The sequence below is a fragment of the Cheilinus undulatus genome, linkage group 6, assembly GCF_018320785.1.
Source record: "Cheilinus undulatus linkage group 6, ASM1832078v1, whole genome shotgun sequence".
Lineage (NCBI taxonomy): Eukaryota > Metazoa > Chordata > Actinopteri > Labriformes > Labridae > Cheilinus > Cheilinus undulatus.
This window is the reverse complement of record NC_054870.1, coordinates 31030601-31052667: the sequence shown is the minus strand read 5'-3', so window position 1 is coordinate 31052667 and position 22067 is coordinate 31030601. Positions and strand designations below refer to the sequence as shown.

At 41.5% G+C, this 22067-nt stretch overlaps 1 protein-coding gene across 2 annotated transcripts in view; it reads left to right on the top strand.

Moving 5' to 3' along the window:
- The first annotated feature begins 380 nt into the window (after positions 1-380).
- rgs7a (regulator of G protein signaling 7a) overlaps positions 381-22067 on the top strand; it is a 118680-nt gene continuing 96993 nt past the window's right edge. For both annotated transcript variants that reach the window (XM_041789539.1, XM_041789538.1), the window contains exons 1-2: positions 381-557; positions 1385-1503. In XM_041789539.1, the coding sequence (XP_041645473.1) occupies positions 1426-1503 (78 nt within the window). In that variant the 5' untranslated portion in view covers positions 381-557; positions 1385-1425. The remainder of the gene's footprint in view (positions 558-1384; positions 1504-22067) is intronic.

The following is a 22067-nucleotide window of genomic DNA, read 5'->3' as shown; positions in this document are numbered from 1 at the left end:
TTGTCAGATTTAGCCGAATATCCTTTGACCATGGCAGTTTGGTGCTGGCTACTGAGTACAACTTCTTCTTGTTTTCATTGAGAAAAAAATCGAGGTTTGTGCTTTTTGTCCCTTTCTGACCTTTGATAAAAAGCGGTTGATGAAATATTTACATCCTCGGGGATTCCTCTATCGTAACTACGCTTTATAACCACAATATCAGAGTACAGCTTGGCTAAAATTTAAGCAGGAAAAAAATTGCTGTCGGTCACCAAAAACGGGGTTGTAATTTATTCTTCACACGCGATTGGTCATGGATCGATGCGCGTTCACGGCGCTTCGTGGCGGCGCGCTCGTGCTCCTGAGCATCGTTTGGAGAAGAGGGAGAGAGAGGAGGAGAGAGACGGAGAAGCTGCAGCCACACCAAGTGTCCACCGAATGTCTGCCTCAGCACGCTGCCAATGAACAATCCTCGCATTCCTATGTCTGCCACCTGACACTCTGAACGTTACGGACCAGGCTTCCACCTCTGCTCGGATTCAGGAGTCCTACCGCGGGCTGCCCGTTTTTTTTTTCAGGTAAGCCCTCCCCTCCCCTCCTCCTTCGCCTCCTTGTACTCCGGTGACCGATGTGTTGCCTTGTGTATTTATCGTGATTTAAAAGAAGAAAGGACGTTGACGGGCGCGTGCGTTTCTCTTTTTGCAGTGGCTGTCCAAGGTGCTGAAACGGGCAGTGGCTCGTGAAAGAAGAAGAAGAAAAAAAAAACCCACTGTGTGTAGTGGAGCTAGCGTCCTCATGTTAGGAGCAGGTTGCATGACTCCGCTGTTTGCATGCTATGGGCTATTTAGTGTTGCAGACTCCCAAAGATGTCGTGTGGGATTTCGTAGAAAGAGGGATGAAGCTGCAACGTGCATTGTTGTTTTACTGCATCTGTACCGTTGTCAGGGTCTTCACCTCACCTTATCTTGTCCTCTTTGCAATCTCAGGATACATTTAAAGCTCTGTGTGAGGATTGCTGCTGCATCCTCTGATGTCAACAAACAGTAAAAGGTTATCACTGTTGCAGACATTGATTTTTGTGCACAATAAATCCATCTGGGAACAAGGGGGTTGTAGTCCTTTTCAAGTTGAACTTTTGCCCCATTCAGCGGTAATTGTACCAATAACCAGAACTTGAACATAAAAGGCGTCCTCCTCAGAAATGTCCTTGTCTAAACCTTGTGAAATGTGGACACATGTGCTCTAACATGACTCCTGCACACCTGGCCATGTGTGCAAATGTCAACTATATCAAATATGTGACCCAGGCTACAAGTTATGTAAATTGTTCTCTTCTAGGCAAGGACATGCTCCATTGTTATGCATCCAAAGGACAAAAATATCCTTCTTTTCTGTCCGCAAACAGGAGCACCTGACATTTCCTGTGGCAGATTAACTCGCTGGATCATGGCACAGACCAACAGTGGCGGGCAGGGCACCAACGGGGTAGCGGACGAGTCCCCCAACATGATAGTGTACAGAAAGGTAAGGCTGATGATGCTGCTATTTTTAGTCGGCACGTGCCTCTGTTTGCAAGTGTGTGGAAGTCTCTTGCATTAATTTACTTGACGATGAGCTGCGAAATGGAAATTGCTCAGACTAATGGCAAGACAGTGTTTCTAGCGCCATGTTTGATTGAGGACTGTAATGCAACATCAGCTTGATGAGAGCATGCAGAGAACATGCAATTTTTTTCTCACACAATATACATGACATGCAAGGGGAGTCAGAGCATGCTTCTCCCTGGACACATTTAAGATTAACCGACAAATAAGCCGGTTTGGAAACTGCTTTTGCTACCATCACAAGGGGCTTCTGTTTCCTGCTGGTAGTACTATATGGGTGTACTCGTTCAGGATTTTACCTTTTTCTCTGTATTGAATAATCCAAAGCATTGCGTATTTATTATACTTGAATTCTTCTGCCAAAGTAGTTAATCTCAGGTATCTTAATTCAATAATCATCTCTGATTTGTGCTTTCTACTTAAAGCTCCTGTAAGGAACTTTTATTTGTGTCAATTTTGGTGCTACCTCTGGACAAATTTGTCATCTTTACAAAAAGCTGATCTTGTCCCATACATGCAAAAGTTGTGCAGAGACTTTTAAAGACCTGATTCAGATACAAATAAAGCAAAATTTAAGCTGTTTTGCACTGCACATAATCTATTTTTCTGGTTCCATGTGGGACTTAACATTTTTTATTCTGATTGTCACAGGTTTGAATAACTGATATTTTGCCATAACTGCTTTTCCTGTAAGATTTCTTGTATTTTCTTTTGTGTTTGACCATGAAATCAGTTCAAAATTTGTTCAACAGGTCACTATTTCCAGCCAGTAAAATATCTCTTCTTTGATCCAGCAGTTAGCTATGCTGGATGCCAGCACTGATGCCAGCTTAACATGAGAAATGTAGTTGTTTTTTTCTTTGCTTATTAGGCTGCCCATACACTGCACGATTTTAAGCCCGATTTGAGGCCAGACATGAGTGTATCCCAAGTGGAGGCTTGTTGCAAAGGGCTATTTTGTCATGTGTGTTGTCAATAAAGTTATTTTACTGCTCCAAACACCACTGTAGCCTCCCAGACCTTCCAGTGGGTATTCCTTCAAGAGAATATCCACAACAACCAATGAGAGCAAGCAGACCAGGAAGCATCACAAACAAAAACACATCGTACCTTCATTCTAGCCTGTCCTGAATAAACAGTAAGCTGAGGATATCGATAATCAATCATGTTTATTTTTATTTCTGAAGTCCCACCTGATCACGTGAGATCCTGTGAAATCTCCTGTGTGTGAAACACTGAGGTCATTGGCAGGTTGGCAGGTGTGTGCTCTCCAGTGGTCTGACAGTCTCGCTGAGTTGTGTGTGTCTGGAGGATTATAAGATGAAAAACCGTTTGACGTTGTCCTCAAGTATGTGGTCTTACATGTTTTAAAATTTTTCCAAGATTTGAACATCGTAGTGTGTGGCCAGCCTCATGTGAGACAGTTATAGTTTGTGACCTGGGTGTAAAAGAAGTGTTCATTTAAGAGTTTAAAGTGGTAAACACAAGTCCCCCATAAGACAATCTTTTAAATTAATTTTGAAATTGACCACATGAAAAAAAACCAGATAAAATCTTGCAACAGTGTGAGCATTATGCATGAAGTAACTGATTGTTTTGTAACTGGTAAATAATTATTTTTTGCTTTAAACATTATTGAATTTCCACAGAAACACTGCTGCTTGAATATTCCTTTAGATTGTATGCAATCAATTGTTGGATACACAAAATGTCCCTGGGGAGGACCCATTTACATTTACTGTAGGCTGACTGCTCCGTATGTCTGTGGAAGGCTCTGGTTCAGACTGGTCTCAGTCAAAGTGCCATCTGATATTTAAGACCTCTCAGAAGTATTAAACGACTTTTGAGACATTTTATGACCTTGAATATCAAATATCTCACTGTTAAGGACTCTGTGGTGTTTTCTGATGTTGAATCTCAACTTGTTTAGTTGAGATCACAGGTGTCCAAACTATGGCCCGGGGGCCAAACATGGTCCCAGGGCCACTTTTTAATTTATTTTTCTTTTTAAATTATTATTAATTTTTAGGCTTTTATTCAGGCAGTACATCTGAAGAGAGACAGGTAGCATGAGGAGAGAGAGAGCAGAGGAAGATATACACCAAACAGTGCTGAGACTGTGACCAGTGCATTGAGGACTACAGCCTAAAGGTGGTTGCTCGAACTACTGAGCTAAACTAATGCCCCGGCGGTCCATTTCTGATTGGCCTACATCAAATTCTAAAATGAAACAAAATATGGCCCACATTAGAACATGAAGCTCATGCTTGACTGTACTGTCCTTCTTAGTTTCAGCACAGGGCAGTGTACTGTTCAAACTGTGTAAACAAACCTTTTGACAAGAAGAATGCCTTGATATTAAGGATGTTCCTAGGCATCTATTTCCTCATTCAGCTAAACACCCAGTTAAATTGTGTTCAATCAACAGGTCAAAAGAGGAGAAAATACTAAGAAAACAGTCAAGTTCATCACAGGGTCATTATGTCAGCTGTTATGACTCTGTAGAGCATGGCTAACACTAGCAGCTAGTTCCGTCAGTCTTTATTCCTCCATGCAGATTACTATCATGCCTAGATATGTGGCCTCTTTTAACTTTGGTTGAGCAGTTATACATGAGTACAACCCTCGACAGCCTACACACCACTTTATTTCCATTTTCTTTTTTAACTGCCATACCGCGCTGTTTCTACTATATGCTAACTGCTTCTCATATTTACGCCTGGTGAAGTGCTGGGGAAAGCTCTGACAGGAAGGCAGCGGCCATTAACTTTAAGCTACTGTGGCTTCTAGTGGTGGAAGCCTTCGTTATAGATTAAAAGAGCATTAGACTGGGATTTCAAGCCTGTGTTTAAAAAGAATGATAGATTATAAGTTTAACTGATTCATATATCTTGCCCCGCATCTCTTATTGATATGCTTTTTCTAGAGCTAAATTGAGATAACACTGTAAAGAGTGAACAAACTGATGGATTACGGCAGCCAACAGCAGTACCAACGACATTCCCTGGTTGGAGCTAGTGGTGGCCAGGACCGACGAGGGCCCCCTTCCTGCAATCTGATTCGCCTCCCCAAAATCCGTGAAATTATGGCTATTTGCCTTATCAGCCATTAACTCGCCATTTACCATACACTAGCACTAAGAAACTTAATCTACATTAGATTTGTTTTACTAACTTTATAATCCTCAAGGAATGGTGTATAAAAGTGGCCCCACCATCCTTATATATTTCTGTGGACCTTGGTGGTAAAAGTTGGACAACCCTGGTTTTAGATTGTCAAGAATATTGCTCAAAGTGGCCTCTTGCTGTGGAAATGTAAATGGTGTTATTTGCTTTTGTATGACATATAGAGGAAATCAACATTGGTTTCAGTCCGTTTCATAACCAGCCAGTAACTCCTCACAGGAGCTTTAAATAGGTGTATCACTCTGGAGAATCAGCCCTGCTGTTGGGCGATCTTACTTTCCACCTCAGTCTAACCTGCACCAATAAAGTGATCATTTTCTTAGTCACCTGTGGATGTTGAGTGAATTTCTGCATTTCACAGTCTTCACCCTTCACTGATTGTGCTCGTCTCCATCTGCGATGGCTTCTTCACACTAGGGCAAGGATTCGCTTAGCATGATATTATAGATTGACGTTATTTTATCGTGCTCACAGCGTGTGAGGCAGTATCAGTGCCAGTGTGGGACAGGATTGGCAAGAGAAGCTGCTACGCTTGCAGCAGAAAGGTTTCTGTTTTATGTGTCAGGATTTTTAGGATCCTCTAAAAGCAAAACGACAAGCTCGTAGATTAAAGAAATCTCTTGAAGTGGGCCAAATGTTGAGGATAACTGAGGAAGACAAAATGCGACTGCTTTTGTCATTGCTTGTAATTTTTATGTGCAGAGACAGAGGAGGAAATTGTGTCTCTGATTCCATTTGATTTTTATTTGAAACACTATGAAAGCACGCTAAGGCATTAAAGCAAGCTGCATCCACATATTGACCTGATCTCCCTCCTGCTATTCAATTACATGCCATGTCTCTTCCTTCCTCCTTCTATTGATCCCTTCTCCCTGCTGCTCCATCATGCTATGACGCATGCAAAGAGCAAAGTATGCAAATAAGCAGCCTGTGCAACTTTTACCTTAAATGGTGTTTTTTAATTTCTGTAAAAAAAAAAAAAAAGGCACACAGGCATAATTTACCAGTTAAGAAACTGTTTGTTCCAAAGTGTTTGTTTAGTCAGAGAGGTTTCATACTTCATCCAACGCTTCCCTTCGCACCACTTGACCACACATGGCCACCACTTGGCTCCGTTCACTGACTGACCCAGATACACCGCCGAGTGAAAGAACACAGTGAAAGCAGGGTGGAAGTAATTTCTGGAGTGGGTTTAATGTTGAAAAAAAGGAGCTCTGTCTGTGGACACATCGACTCCGCCGGCATGAGAAGGAACCCCGAACGCTTTCGAGCCGAGATGACTTGGCAGAGGTGTTGCTACCCACACTTAGATGAGGCTTATTCTCAAGTGGAAAAGCAGCTTTTCATGTTCTGTTTTGTGCACAAACACTGCACAAAAATGATGCTCAAATTAAGCAGGATCTCAATATCAATGTGCTGGTAGTGTATAGTAGTAGAAGGATTATGTAACGTGAGCAGAGGGAGGTGTATGGTGGCAGAAAGTGGTTTGATAGTCGTTCCATTGGGAGCATAACTGTATCTTTTCACCCTCTCAATCTTTCCTCCCCTCTGGCCCGTCCACCCTTCCACTCCTGTCATTAACGTCTAATGAAAATGGATGGGAGTGCTGAGGTGTTGACCTGCCTGGTGTGGAGATGTGTGCAGAGATGTCTGTGTTTTTTACCCTCAAGGATACGCACACACGTGCACCTACCTTGAATACATATTGGAAATGTACCAATGCATTATACGCAGTTTTTTTGTCGCTGCTTATTTGTGCAGAACTGCATGCATAAGACATCTCAGCTGGCTGGTGATAGGCTGATTTATTGAGATCACTTGCTGCAAATTTCATCACTCCCTATATGAATCCAATAAGATGCTAACAAGCAAATATGTCAGAGCTCATGCAGCTTGTGAAGAAATGCCGATAAAATGTCCAATGAAGTGATTCGGTGGATATGCGCAGCACGTCTGCAGCTCCGGATCATTACTTACCATTTAAAAAGCCTTTGAGATGTCTTTATGCTGCCATATTAACCGTGTCAGCTCATATCTTTAAGAGTGTTGTGTGTTTTTCCGTCTGCCTGATCACATGTGTGCACCATGAATAATGCTGCGATACATACGTAAGCATGTGCAGTATGTAGGGCAAATGTTGCTAAGAGAGAGTCGTGAATTTTTTATGTGAGCCTAAAACAGCTCTGGTGAAGTTCATAGGCACTCAGCGTGAGGAGGGAACATCTTCTCTCGCCAGGCAGCATGCTCTCTGTGTCTCTGCATGTGTGCGTCTGTGTGGGAGCATGTGTGCGTGCTGTTTGGAATTAAAAAAGAAAGTGGTGAAAGGAGAAAAGAAAACGCTCCGTAATATATTAGCTGATCAGATTTGCCATTAAGTATGGATGGATCTGGTTAAATATTTATGTTCCCTTTCAGTCCTCTTACCTCAGAAAGTGAAAATCCACAATAATGTCTTACAACTTTATAAAGGCAGTAGAAGAAGTGTTACAGTTAATACAAAGGCTGCAGACTGCAGATTTCAGCTTCACATTTGAGATTCTTTCACACAGTACACCGGCAATTACAGCCTCATCTATTCTCAGACTTTTGACACACTCTTCTATCAGATATGACTCCACAGTTTGCCTTTTTCTGTATTATAAATTTTCTGTGGCATGAGAGAAGTCATGTGAGTTACTTTGAACTGAAATTCCCCCTTTTCCCCTAGTGCTATGAAAGAAATGCCCATTCTTTTCCAAAGGAATAAGGGAAAGACTCATTTACAAAGTTGTAATTTAGTCAACTTAAGTTGAGCTACAGTTAAAGCTTGACCAGACAGAGGTGGGCACAGTTGACTTGGATTTGACTTTCTTTACAGTTAATCCATTAAAAATTATGTTCAATTAAATATCATTTATTACACATTTAATTAGGTTAATAATTAAAGGTTCAGTATGTATGTGATGTCCAGCAGATTCAAGATTTCAATGCTCACTTCTGCAGGTCACATTGGCAACCAGAGGAGTTTTAAAACATTTCCTATCAATTATTTGGTCCCTTCCCGACTCTAGAAACATGCAAGATGCAAAACCTCCAGATGGCTGAGTCCATGCAAATGATGTAGTAGAGACAGAATTTACTGGAAGTTAAAGGTTTCACTAATCTTTTATCAAATTAAGTCAAAGTCAAAAACAAAATGAATGCTTGTGATTCATGATTTATTTACATTCATCCAGCTCTGTGATTGGTAATTTAATTGGACTACTGACCTTGTCCCAGTTACAGGCACAGAGGTATGATCGATCACTTGCAGAATTATGTCTGGTTAATGGTCAGCCACATCTTTTATTGCTGCTTTGCAGAATTTTTGTCATCTGCATCAAATATTTTCTGTTCCACATGAGAGGAAATGCCAAATCTTCTTAAATCAAAATATTTCATTGCCTTTTCCATTACATAAAATGTCAGAGTTTTCACTCAGCGCTGCTAAAATGTTCTTCTCCAAAGTTTTCTGGCTTTAAATATTCTAATTTAATATTCTAATTTAATGATCTGCAAATGAGCGAGTCTAACATTACTTCTGAGAAGACTTTGGCAAAGAGAACAGTTAATCTCTCTTGATTCCACTAAATATTTCAAGCAAATTGATTTGCCTCATTCTCTGTTTTGCAGTGATTTCTGAAAAGTCTGAAGAAGAAAGTCCTTGTGAGATGAAACAAATAGTCAGGATCACATTCTTGGTGGTTTACTGGAACTGCTGGAGTCTGATCTTCCTCTTTGGTGTAGTTTCTGACAGCTGAGGTACCAGCCCACTCTTATTTACATCTGAACTGCCGACGGGCATCCAGTAATTGTTCTTCAAGCTGCCAGTGTGGCTTCTGTCTCCGTGTAGAGCCATTAATCCTGTACTGTAGGCTTACTGTTTTTTTTTGTCTCTACAATGAGCACATCCAACATTGGATTACACTGTTCTTGTTGCCCTCAGTCGATGCAGGAGGGTACTGTTTTACATCCTGGTGCTTACATAAATATCAATAGCAATACATCTTTGAAATAATTGGTCCCTGGTGAAACTTGGAGCTGTGTGCAGATGACAGAAAGGCAAAAAGAAGGTATGATCTTCAGCATTTTTACACTTTACAGTGTGCAAAACTTTCTAACTGTGGGGATAACCTCACATTAATTCACCAACCAATCAGTTTTTAGCACAGTTTCATCTAGCTAATGCAATCAAAGACACAGGTTAAACTGTTTTAACTATCTATAATACATCTACATTCAAGGCAAGACAAAAAGATATGATGACTATTTTTTGTCTTTGACATTGCATAATGTTCACTGAAGTTGATGGTGTTTTTAGGGATGGAGTGATATGAGGCACTGGGAGGGTTAAGGGATTTGGGTTGTGGTTGAGTAACACTATATGGTGGTTGAACTATCTGTTTCCTCTTAAATGTCACTACGTATTGTTATTTTATGGGTGGTCATCAGGAAGACTGGTGGTTGCGCTGTAAGAGCTAATGGGGGTCCTTATAACAAATAAACAAACAAAACCCTGTGCGGGTCCCACTAAAATCTGACCGACCAGCCAGACCCTCTCAATAGGCTATGACTTGCTCTGTGCTTCATCTACTGGGCTTTGTGTCAACCAAGTGACAACCTCTGGTGTTGAACGATAACGCCAATATGAAAGTGCAAATCACTGCAGTTCCTCGAGTGTCCACTTGAGGCTTCAAAAGCCAAAAAAACCCCATCAATGTCCGTATTAAAATGCTGATTTTTAAAGCAGAAGTAAACATGATTATTTTTCTATATTAAGGGTTGAGCCCACACTGTAAAATGCTTTGTAGAAACTGTTTACGTAAATGTTTTTAAGCAGTGGAAATATTTTTTTGAGTAATCATTGCTCTCTGTTAGGTGAACTTAACTTTTTAAACTCAACTGCAGTTTGGAAACTTCTCTACACTTAAAAATTCTGTTAAAATCCAACACTAAACAACATGTGTGAATACTTTTCATTAAGCTACATGATCTTCTTCCACTGCACCTTTTCCTAATTTCTATCACATACTTTAATCTTGAACTTTTATGCCTAGGCAACTTGAGTGACTACAATTGATAATAACTGAAAAGTGCACACTGAACCAGCAGGTCCTCTTCCATCAAGTTCAGTATACCATTAGGTATTATAGATGCTCTCCACAGATGGGACTTCTCTGAGTCAGGAACTTCACTCATGGTGCAAAAGTGTCTAACACCCAAAGGCATTCTGTTAAAACTCTGTCAAATAATTTGAGTAAAATGACAAATAATACTTAGAGTGATTGAATACTGTTCACTTAAATCTAAAAATATGTTCTATTAACTCATAAAGAATAGCGCTGAAATAGCTACTTTGGATTTGAAGTTAACACATGGCTTAACTGAGTCAGTAACTTATGGTGCAAAAGTGTCAAACGTCCAAAACCATTATGGGAAAGTAAACCTCCAGGCAAGCTTGATGCACTTTACCTAAGGTCTAAGTTCTACTTTAAAGGAACAACTCGCAGTTTTGGCTCCAATTACAGTACCGCCAAGCACAGCACTGGATTGGATCAATGTAAAATATTACATCACTTCATTAAATGCTCAAATAGATTTTTTGGAGTGTGTCAGATTGCTGATGTTGAGCTTGCTTCATTACACACATCCAGTGAGTTCTCTGAGATTTCCAGTTTATAACGCAAGGCTAAATGAAGCAAAATATAAAGTAAAAAAACTGCACATAAATACACATATCTGCTGATACCTGCATTTTTTAGAGGTCTTGGACAGATTTCCAATACTAGCACACACTAATAGTTACAAGTTTCAACTCATCTCTTCACAGGTCTTTGGTCTGAACCTGGCTTAAGGGTTGTATATACTTAATACGTGCACGGTAAAATTGGGGGCGTGGCTGAGTTGACTCACAGGTGGGGTCTTGGTAGCGATGTAGCTAGCTAGAAGGTTTATAGCCCGCCTTAGCTCTGCCTCTTTGCCTGCTGCTGGATTGATGGAAATCAGATTTAAAAGCATTTCTAATATGGCAGCCACCACTGTTGGGCTTCGTAACACTTCTTCAGACACTAATGGGTGATGTCACTGAATCCATGTCCATGTTTTATAGTCAGTGGTTTCAACATGCTATAAGCAGCTTTTAACATTTCACAGCTGTTCTTTTGTTGGTGCTTTATGTGGGTTTTTAAGGGAACAGCTGAGGGTAAAAATTAATCGTGAAAAAATTGTGTTTTGCTACTCTATTGTAATATTTTTTGAATTATGAAAATAGACTGCTCTATCTAATGTAACTAGTTGAAGCACATATGATCATTGGAGATATGCAGTATATGTTAAATATGCTATTTGGACATACATGAGTAACACTAGTTAATGCCACCTCTGCAAAAGTTGGTGCCCAGTTGAGCCATCCTTGTAAATAATTCTGATCAGGCCCCTGCAGTTAAAATTCAGTTTGAACATTTCTGATTGATCTCAGTTCATAAAAGTGTTAACACATCACATAATATGAGTCACTGGACATGTTGTGAAGATTCTTAACATTTCTTTACCATTTTTCCTTCTCTATGCTGTCAGCATGAGTGTCTTCATCTTCAGGGATCTTTGTCCTTCACTTTGTCCTTCTGAAAAAGGTGTTGACGCTGCACTATGAAATCTGAAGCATTTCTCCTTAGTGTGACCCAGTAATGAAGTCATGAACAAACAGAAATAACAAACAGGGCAAAGGTATCAGTGCATGCTATTGATTTGTCAATTGATTAAGTGGTTGTGTACAAAGGATCATTTTGCATGAACAAGACTTTCCCTCTTCTCTGCACCCCTGCAACACACCACTAATACGATATTGTTAGACGATGCAGAACTGCAGCCATTATCAAAACACAGCATTGGCTACAAAGTCTCCTCAATGGAAAGAATTTTTCAATCCTAATCTGCATCTGTTCAAGCCAACTCTATATCAGCTCAGCTGGTTATCAATACCATTTTCTAACCATCCTACATTGTTCATGAGTCATAAATTGGAGAGAACTGAATACATTTTCAGCTTTTTCTCCGTTAAGAGCCGGTTTGAAGAGTTCTTGTGCTGCCTGTCTCCCTCGAGCTGCAATCAGAAGATCAGGAAGATCGGGAGAAAGAGGGAGGGAGGGGGTGAGGTGGGATGATCCATAATTGCCAGATCAGAGAGAAATCTTTGTGTGTGAAGTGGGCCTCTTTGTATGTCAGCTTGCCAGCCAGGCGATTTCTCTTCCTGTGTATGAAAACATGCATGTTCTTTTGTGCATACACTGTAGAGGGAAAAGTGTGGGTGTTTGGCAGACACTGTTGGGGTGGAAAATTGGCATTTATGGCTTTGTGCGTTTCAAACTAATCCTTTTTTGCCTGTATTTGCTGACATCAATACCTAACACGCCAATTACAGGGGCTGGCATTAGTGACACATGCTACAGTTTATAATTATGTAGGTGTGTCAACACTAACGGAGGCTGAGATAATCCAGGGCGGCCATGCATGGTCCTGAATCACAATACAATTTATAATTGATGCATTCCACTAAAAACATCAGTAACCACAGCCCATTAAGATAGGATTGGCCATTGCCATTTTACATACCTATCAAAATAGCTGACTTCTATTTCAAAGATGTGAGGAAACTTGCAAAACATAAAGGAAACAATTACAAAACCAATGTAGATAGTCCCGACATTTCACTGTGACAGTGTGCTGTGTCAGCTGATCTGATTGGATGTTAGTGATTTTGATGTTATCATGTGAGTTCTGCTGTTGTAGTTACCTCTCAAGGTGTCATCAGGTGTGTTGTTTACATCAGTGCACATCCTGTAGTTTCATACGGCTTGAGTCGTCTTTAGCAGCCTAAAGTATGCCAAGGCCTACTTTGAAACCTGAAAATCCTCTGGGGCCCACCTAAGCCCACCTACAACCATAACATAAGTCTGAAGTATTGACCTACATATGTTTACTTCAGAGAGAATTTCAACATGAATGCCTGATAGAAAGATACAGTAATACCTCAGGGAAACTGTTTGTGGAGTCATGAGTAAAATGAACCACTGCTTGCAACTGCTATTTGATTAGATAGGCAAATGCAACTGTATGTAAAAGTTCCTGCAAGTCGGCATTCCGGTGGTTGAGAAAAATGGATACAAAGTCGTTTTCTTCAAAGTTTCGTTTTTTCTCATTTTATGCAAGTCCGACATTTAAACTACTCATTCGATGAAAGAAGTAACACAAACGTGATATTTAAAAGCGTTAATTTTGTGTTTTAAAATGCCCTGTTTTCGGAGTTCCTGTGGGGAGATTTAGGGGAGGGTGAAGTGAAACTGCTGGGTGATAATTGGCCACTCAGCTTGCCATTGTTCCCAGTTTCGCCAATTGAGATGGACAATAACAAACACCGTATGGCTCAAACGCCACCCCTTCCCCGGCACCTAAATACAGCTGTTTCTAGTTATCACCTTTCTCAACAAGCCTCAAGATGCACCCTGCAGTGAAGAAAAGTAGAAGAGACATTGAAGAAGTGGCAAGAATTATCCATGGACTTGGGATGACTTCAGAAACACTCGACAGTGAAAGTTTGATGAAGGCGGATTTCCTATGGGAATATTTTGATGAGTGTCATCAGTCTGATTCAGGTGGACTTTATGTAAATGTGGCCCTGTTGTTCACGCCCATTACCTGGCCTGCCTGAAGGTATGAAAAGTCCTGAACTTTGAGCCTGGTTTTCTCAGAACAAACAGAATCTAGAAGTTAACATTCAAATGAGCGTCTCTTTATAAAATATGCTTAGATTAAGATGTATGATACACCATTTGAAAGCTTGGAATCTACACTTTCATAATGTGTAAAAAACTCAAAAATGACCTCGGACGACTTTTTACCATCTTCAGTCACATTTGTTTTCTTGGGCCAAGAAGTTAACAAAAAAGCCCCTCTTTAATATCCCTTACAGTCAGTATTTAGTAGATGCACCTTTGGCTGCAATCACAGCACTGAGTCTATGCGAATAAGTCTCAATCCGGCTTGCTCATCTGGACACTACAACTTTTCTCCATTCTTCTTTGCAAAACTTCTCAGGCTCTGTCAGGCTGGACGGAGATCAGGCATGAACAGCACTTTTCAAGTCCAGCCACAAATTCTCTATTGGATTGAGGTTGGGACTTTGATTTGGCCACCCCAGAAAATTCAACTTGTTGTCTTTGAATCAATTCTTTGTAGCTTTCAATGTATGCTTTGGGTCATTGTCTTGCTGGAGAATAAATCTTCTCCAAAGCCATAGTTGTCTTGAAACTGAATAAAATTGTCCTCCATGATTATCCTTTCTATTCATTTTACCCTCCACCTTTATAAGGCTGCCAGGGCCTGCCAACAAACATCCCCACAGCATGATGCTGCCACCACTATGCAGTGTTTGGTGTCCACCAAACATAGCGTCTTGTCTGATGGACAAAAAAGCGCCATTTTAGCATCATCAGGACAAAGAACTTCCCTTCGCTTGACCATGGAGTCTCCCATGGTGCCTTCTGGTGAACTGTAAGACTTGATATGAATTTTCTCCAACAGTGGCTTTCTCTTTGACTCTCTTCCATAAAGCTTTGACTGATGAAGAACCCTGCAAAAAGTTGTTGTATGTAGAGTCTCTCCCATCTCAGATGCTGAAGCTTGTAACTCCTTCAGAGTAGTTGTAGGCATCTTGGTGGCCTCTCTCCCAGATTTGCACATGTGCAATATTCCCTCCATTTCTTGAACATGGATTCAACTGAACTCTGGGGTATGTTCAGTGACTTTTTTTTTTTTTTTTTGCATCCATTCCCTGACCTAATGTTTCAATAACCCTTTCTCTGAGTTGCTTTTGGTGTTTTTTTGTCTTTATAATGCAACAGTAGCCAGGAATGCTGTTGAACTATTCAACTTGTGCTAAATTAGGTCAGCCACTTAAAGTTTAACACTTAATAACACTTATTTAACCTTACATATTTTTACTTAATTGATGTTACTTTGTAGAAATTGGTTCTGTACCCAGATGCAACTTTAATAAGATGGTATTTCCCACCCAATATCCACAGCAGTATACCCACTTATATGTGACAGCCGACTTTCTCAGAAAGCCTAACAGCACTTACTCTGGCAAGAACCTACACAATGCCTGGACCAAGGTTGACTTTTCTGTAAGTTAACAATCAGCCTAGCAATTTAAGATGCAGAAATTAGGTTTGAGTGAAGAGAAAAGGACGGCAGATGTGTAAATAAAATGCTCAATCTTAATCAGGCACAAACCGGTGGGTTATTACGTTCCCAGCCTGTTTTCTCACCACATTTACTGTTTTTCAAAGGTGCTTGAGCAGAGCTGCATTCATTTGCACCTCTCTTTATATAGAGATGAAATGTTCAAGATTACATATTCAAGCAAAATGTAACAATTGTCCAACTTTGATTCCCCCTTGGTTGTAAAAGTGGCTCTGAGGCTGGTGGAAAGGCAACACCTCCAAATCTTACTAATTAACGACTTCTTGTTGTTTGCACAATTCACATGAATTCGATTAAATGTATTAATAAGCAAGCTTTGTAAGAAAAGGTGTTTTATTCTACTGACTTCAGTTTTTATGCTGGTGCTAGGATAACCAGAGATTGCTGTCGATCTTCTCAGCTTAATCCTGAAAGATAAGCATGTTATCATAAAGGGCAGGACTGGGTAACTGAGAGGTTAGGGTAATGGTTAAATGTGATAAAATTCAACATTTGGTGTAAGTGTAAAATCAGGAGAAATTGATAGAAAAGTAAACGATGAACTTGATACAGCTTAAACTGTGGGAGATGGAGTTATAAGGCAAAAATAAATTTTTTTCTTGTATCATATTACAGACTTTGACATGGTTCATCTTGTACCACAGGGCAAGTCAGTGAGGTGGCAGCTTAAAGATTTAAAAGCAGACTTGGCTGGGTGACGTTTGGGCTGCTCTGTGAAGACACTGAAAAGATACTTATGCCTGTCTCGCTCTAAGCTCTCCCCTCCATATAGCCTACGTCTGCCACAGCTGGAGTCTTTAGTCTTGTCTGTGAGGGTTATATAAGGCTCTAAGGAAGCCTGGGCATTAAGATAGAGGCTGACTCAGGCCTCGCCCCTGTCTGCTGATTTAATTCCTGCTCAACGTTTAGCCAAAGATTACAGGAGAAACCTCGGGTGGAGTTGTGAATGGAGCCTCTGATATCTCCAGTGTGATGAGGACAGAGGTGCTCAGTGGGTACGAATATACAGGCAGTTTTATGGCCTTTTTTTCTCCATTGTTTATGCATCCACACAAAACATGCATATGTCCTTGCTCTCCCCTTGTTTACTTCTCTCAAATATCATACAGTCTGTGCTGCTTGTATTCTTCTTCTAAACCAGTGTTTAGATAATATTTTGCCTTTTGTGTTGGTCTTGGCCAGTGTTGGGAAAGGCCTATTAGTGAGTGTGCACCACTAAGCACAATGTTTTATGCTGTAACCAACTTTAGTGACAGTGGAGGTCCCCAGTCTCTTGCACTAGGGTGAAAATTTAGGGAACCCCTCCCCTCCTTGCTTTGAGAAAAGAAAAACATTGTTAATACAGAGAAAAGAACTACACTACCCATGACCCTAGAGTTTCACTGTGATGTCTTGGACTGGTCATGGAAAAGGTGAGTAGTCACTGTTGAGCTCTGTGGTGAGGAAAGTAGTCAGGACATACACGATATGGACAAAAGTATTCGGCAGCACCTGTTAATTGCCATTGGTGTTTCAGTCAGACCAGTTGCCTCTGGTATACAAAACCAAGCACCTAGCCATTCAGTCTCAAGCGTGGTATTATGATGGATGCCACCTTTGCAAAAAGACACAATTTCACCCCTGCTGGATGATCCACAGTCAGCTGTAAGTGGTATCATTAAAAAGTGGAGGCATTTAAGAACAAAAGCAACTCAGCCATGAAGCAGAAGACCATGTGAAATCACAGATCAGGGTCAATGACAGCTAAGTTGCCAACGCTCTGCTGATTCTATAGCTGAAGACTCCTGAGCTTCCACTGGCATTAGTGTAAGTGCAGTGGGTGACGAGAGGCTTGCATGCCTGAGCAGTTGCATGCAAGCCTCACGTCACCAAGTCTGATGCCAAGAGTCAGCTAGTGTGGAGCAATGGAAACAGGGCTTGACATTAACTTTTTTGCTCACCAGACACGGTGGCTAGTGGTTTTGCAAACTTACTAGCCACTCAGTATTTCCTGTAGCCACAATTTTGGTGTTTGAAAACTATGAGCCATATGTCAAATTTGGTACAAAGGGTATGATATGATACACGTGCTCTACTTTCCCTCGTCAGTATGATCAGTATCAGCTCTACTCTTAATAAAGCACCTCTCCCTACACAGCACACTACAGAGATATTTCATACTTCACCATTATGTAGATGGAGTATTCATCAAACAATGTTCAGACACACTACACACCCTGGTGAGCGTCAGAGACACACAGCTCGAGCGCACACACCCACACAAACGGCGCTGAAGCACTGATCTCCCATGGACAGAGAGAAGCTTTAAAGTAGAAGGAGAAAGTTCAGGTCTGAGCTTGTCCTCCAACATTCTGAAACATTTTCCCTAAACAGATAAAAGCCTTCAGTCTACATTACCAGCACGTCAGTGCAAGTGTGTATCAGTATATGTTTGTCATGCAGCATCAAAGCCCTTGGCGCTGTGTAGAAATGCATGAATGGATGAAAAGACCAGCTTTTTCAGTTATTTTGGAGGGAAATTTGAGTCTTTGTGTGCCGAACGTGCTCTCTGTAAGCCTAAATCATAAGGACTAACAGACAAGCACGGTCAGAGTGAAGCATTAGTTGTGACACTGATAAATTCAACCCGCCAGCGTGGCTAGTTAGAGTCATGCTGCTACCTGCCATGGCCAAAATCTACCTGCATTTGGCTAGTTGGTGGGTGTAAATGTCAAGCCCTGAATGGAAACATGTTCTGTAGAGTAAAAAAACATGTCTCTGGCAGTCGGTTTGGCCAGATTGGTGGAGGAGGGATAATATGGGGCTGCTTTTCAAATTAGACCTGGCCCCTTATCTCCAGTAAAGGCCAATCTTAAAGCTTCAGCATACCAAGATACTTTGGACAATGCTATGCTTCCAACTTTGTGGCAACAGTTTGGGAAAAGCCATTTTCTATTCCAACATGAATGTGCCCCAGTGCACAAAGCAAGGACTATAAAGACATGGTTTGAGGAGTTCAGTGTGGAAGACCTTGACTGGCCTCAAGCTCATCCAGCACCTTGGAGATGAAGTGGAACAGAGAGTGCAAGCCAGGCCTCGTCCAACATCAGTGCTGACCTCATTAATGCTCTGCAGAATGAATGGGCACAAATTCCCACAGAAATGCTGTCTTTAAAAAAGTAATTGCCTGGGGGCGCAGGTGGCCTAGTAGTTTAAGTCGCGCCCCATGTACGTGCATGGCCTGGGTTCGAATTTGGCCTGAGGCCCCTTACCGCATCTCTATCCCCTGCTCTCATCCTTGTTTACGACTCTATCCACTGTCCTCCTCTATCTAATAAAGGCACAAAGCTGCCCAAAAATAAATCTTAAAAAAACAAGTCAGTGCCTCTGTCTTGTAAGGAGTGGACAGAGTCACCAGACTACATGAGGAGACATTTACAAATACTCTTTCTGTCACCATTAAACATGATCATGTTTTAAACCATGTTACACACTGTGTGTTTGCTAGCATTAGCCCATTTAGTGCCTTGAGCTCTCTAAACTTTCTGAGAAAAAATGTGCCCTGTGGGAAACCTGACCTAGAAAACCCCCACTTTTGTCTTCTTCAAAAAATGCTCTTGATAACATCTTTGCTTTTCAAATCTATGATTAAATCCACGTTCTGCCATAAAAAGATAAAATATTAGAGGATTTCTCCCCTCCAAAACTAGCACTGTGTTTCATTGCAGCCTCTCAAATCATTGCCAAAGCTAAAATCATATTTGCACGTCAAGAAGCCTTCAAAAGTAAATAGAAATCTTGTTATCTACTCTGCAGAGTATTTCATGCACTGCCTCCCTTCTTTGCAATGGATTCAGCAGCTCGGAGCAAGAATGTAGTCTTTCTGCAGAACATCCTTTTACTTCTCCCTGCGTTTTCTGTCTCTCTCTGTCTAGACTTGTGAAATTTTTTCTCTCAGTTCCAAGACTTTTTGTCCCAGTTTCCCTCTCTCTGTGTCTGTCTCTGTCTCTGGTGTTCACACTTTGCCCTTGCCTTTTTTCTTTCTATTTCTCCCTCTCTACCCCGCACTCTCCCCTCATGCCCTCTTTTGTTCATTTTCAGTTCTTTGATGTTTCCCATACTCTCACAACAGCGCACTAACTTTGCCTCTTTGTCTCTCGCCCTAACACACATGTGCGCCCTCCCTTTCCCCCACCCTCTCTCTCCTCCATCAGTGTGTTTTGCCTTACCAGTGGAGCATCCATCTACCTCTCCGTCCCCTCCTCTCACATCCCCTTGCCTCTCTTTGAAGTCATCAGAGCCCCAGTCGGAGCTCCATGCCACTCCAGTCAGCTTTTATCCTCACTCAGTGGTGAAAAAAAAGCAAAAGGGAGGGATGTATTTAGACCCCGCTAGAGCACAGTCATCTCTCCTTCTGTGTGAAATGATTCACTTGTGACTCATAGCTTTATTGGGGACTCTCTCTCTCTAAACAAACAAGCATCGGTCGTGGCATTTTTCCATCCAAATTGACTGGAACTGTAACTGAGAGTGCCGTCCTGATTGTCCCCCCCGCAGCTCGGTGCCTCTCTCTCGCGCAGTGACGAGCCGTTCTCCCAGAAGCAATCACGTCTTGGTGATTAGCCTGCCATGACTGAGTGCCATCACGCAAATCCAATACTGAGCCAAATAATAAAAGTCAGACAACAATTGCTCCAAAGGGTACATTTTCATATGTTTGAGGCATACATTTGCATCTGCCACACAGACACCTTTGTCTAAAAAAAATCCGCCTCTTCTCCACTCATCATCCTCGCACACAATCACACTCGGCTGCAGGTTGCAGTGTGTCGAGCAGCTTCCACCTGCAGCCTACTGAGGCTCACAGCTTCACACCATTAGTTCAGCTTAGCGAGCACAGCAATCCTCAGAACAGCCTCGTCTATAAACCTCAGGCACCATCTTGACTCAACTGCTCCTTATTTTGAGTCGTTTTGCTTTTCAACGCAAATGTAGCAGAATCCCAATCCATAAAGAAAGTGTTTAATGTCCTTTTCTTAATTAGCTGCGCTGATTGGTAACTGATTAAACATCAAACATGGTTTCCATTCATTTTCAAGCCCAAACACATTGTTGTACCCAAATATTCAACTAGCACATCTGAGGGTTTTATGATTAATTTGATTGGTTAGAAGAAAGGAAAAACAATGGAGTTTGACGAGGGTTTAATTAGCAGGCCTTACTTATTATGTTATCTGAAGCAAATGCCAAGAAGTCCACACTATTTCCATATTTAATGATTATACCTGTGGATGAACTTGAAAGAGGTATGACAGTTGTAAATTATGAGAATATGAAACAAGGTTCAGGTATAACAGAAGAATACTGGCCTCATTAAATGAATCTAAAGTACGTCTTTTTCTGTTCAAGCAGCCATGTAAACAAGGTGATTAATTATAGCTATTCTGATATAGCTGGCAATGGAGTTGCATATTAAGAGGCTTGAACTGTAACATGCTCTCAGAGATAAACATCCCGTATAATAGTCATAATTTACCAGCCAATCTACACTAACGAGCAAAAGCATTCAGCTGCCTGAACATTACACCAACAGGGACTCTGATGACATTACATTCAAATATGGAGTTGGTCTCATTTCAGTAGGAATTTGTGCCCATTCATTCAGCCACTGATGTCAGACCAGAAGGCCTGACTCGCAATCTCCGTACCAGTTTATCCCAAAGGTGCCTGATGGGGTTGAGGTCAGGGCTCTGTGTGGACCGGTCCACCAAACTCATCAAACCATGTCTTCATAGCCCTTGCTTTGTGCACTGAGGCACAGTCATGTTGAAATAGAAAAGAGCCGTTCCCAAACTCTTGCCACAAAGTTGGAGGCATTGCATTGTCCAAAATGTCTTGGCATGCTGAAGCACTAAGATATGCCTTCACCAGAGATAAGAGACCTGGCAAAACCCTAAAGAACAGCCCCATGTCATTATCTCTCCTCCACCAAACTTCACAGTTGGCACAATGCAGTGAGGCACTTGCAGTGTGAGGGTAACACTTTCCCACCATTCGCAAAACCCAGACTACTCAACAGTCCAGTGTGGGTGTGCTTTACACCACTCCATTTGATGCTTGACTTTGGGCTTGGTAATGTGAGGTTTGCTTGGCCATAGAAACCCATCCCATGAAGCTCCAGCTGCACAGTGGAAGTTCAGAACTCTTAAGCTATGGAATCAGCACAGTGTTGGTGGCTTTTAAACACCATGCGCCTCAGCAGTTGACCACACTCTGTGATTTCATGAGGTCTTCTGCTTCATGGCTGAGCTGCTGTTGTTCCTAAACCCCTCCCCTTTTTAGCAACATCACTTACAGCTGACCGTTAAATAGGGAAAGGGATAAAATTTCACAAAATGTCCTATTACAAAGGTGGTCTCCATCACATTACCATGATTGAAGTCACTGAGCTCTTCAGGATGACTCATTTTGTATCACAAATGTTTGCAAATGATTTTATACACCTGTAGCAATGGGCCTGATTGAAACACCTGAATTCAATAATTAACAGGTGTGGCCAAATACTTTTGCCCCTATAGTGTATGATGTATGAGTCATGATTGAAAGAATGAGATTGCAGATACAAGCAGCTAAAATGAATTTCCTCTGATTTGGGCCTGGGCTCACCTTCAGCCACAGGGTGAGGAGTTCAGACATTCAGTGGGAGCCGTTTAGGTGGTTTAGAAATCTTATAAGGATGCTTTCTGGTTGCCTCCCTTCAGAGGACTTCCAGGGATGCCCAACCGGGAGGAGACCTGAGGGATAGAGTCAGATCATGCTGGAGGGTTTATGTATCCCTTCTGGCTTGGGAACACCTCAGGATCTCCCTGGAGGAGTTGGAAAATGTCACTGGGGAGAGGGACATCAGGGTCAAGTTGTTAAGCCTGCTGCCACTGTTACCTAGCCCGGGATGAGCCCAACATGTGATGAATGACTGAACAGGGAAATTTATCAGTGACAGATGAAGGGTTGCACATATGTCATTTAAATTCACAAGGCC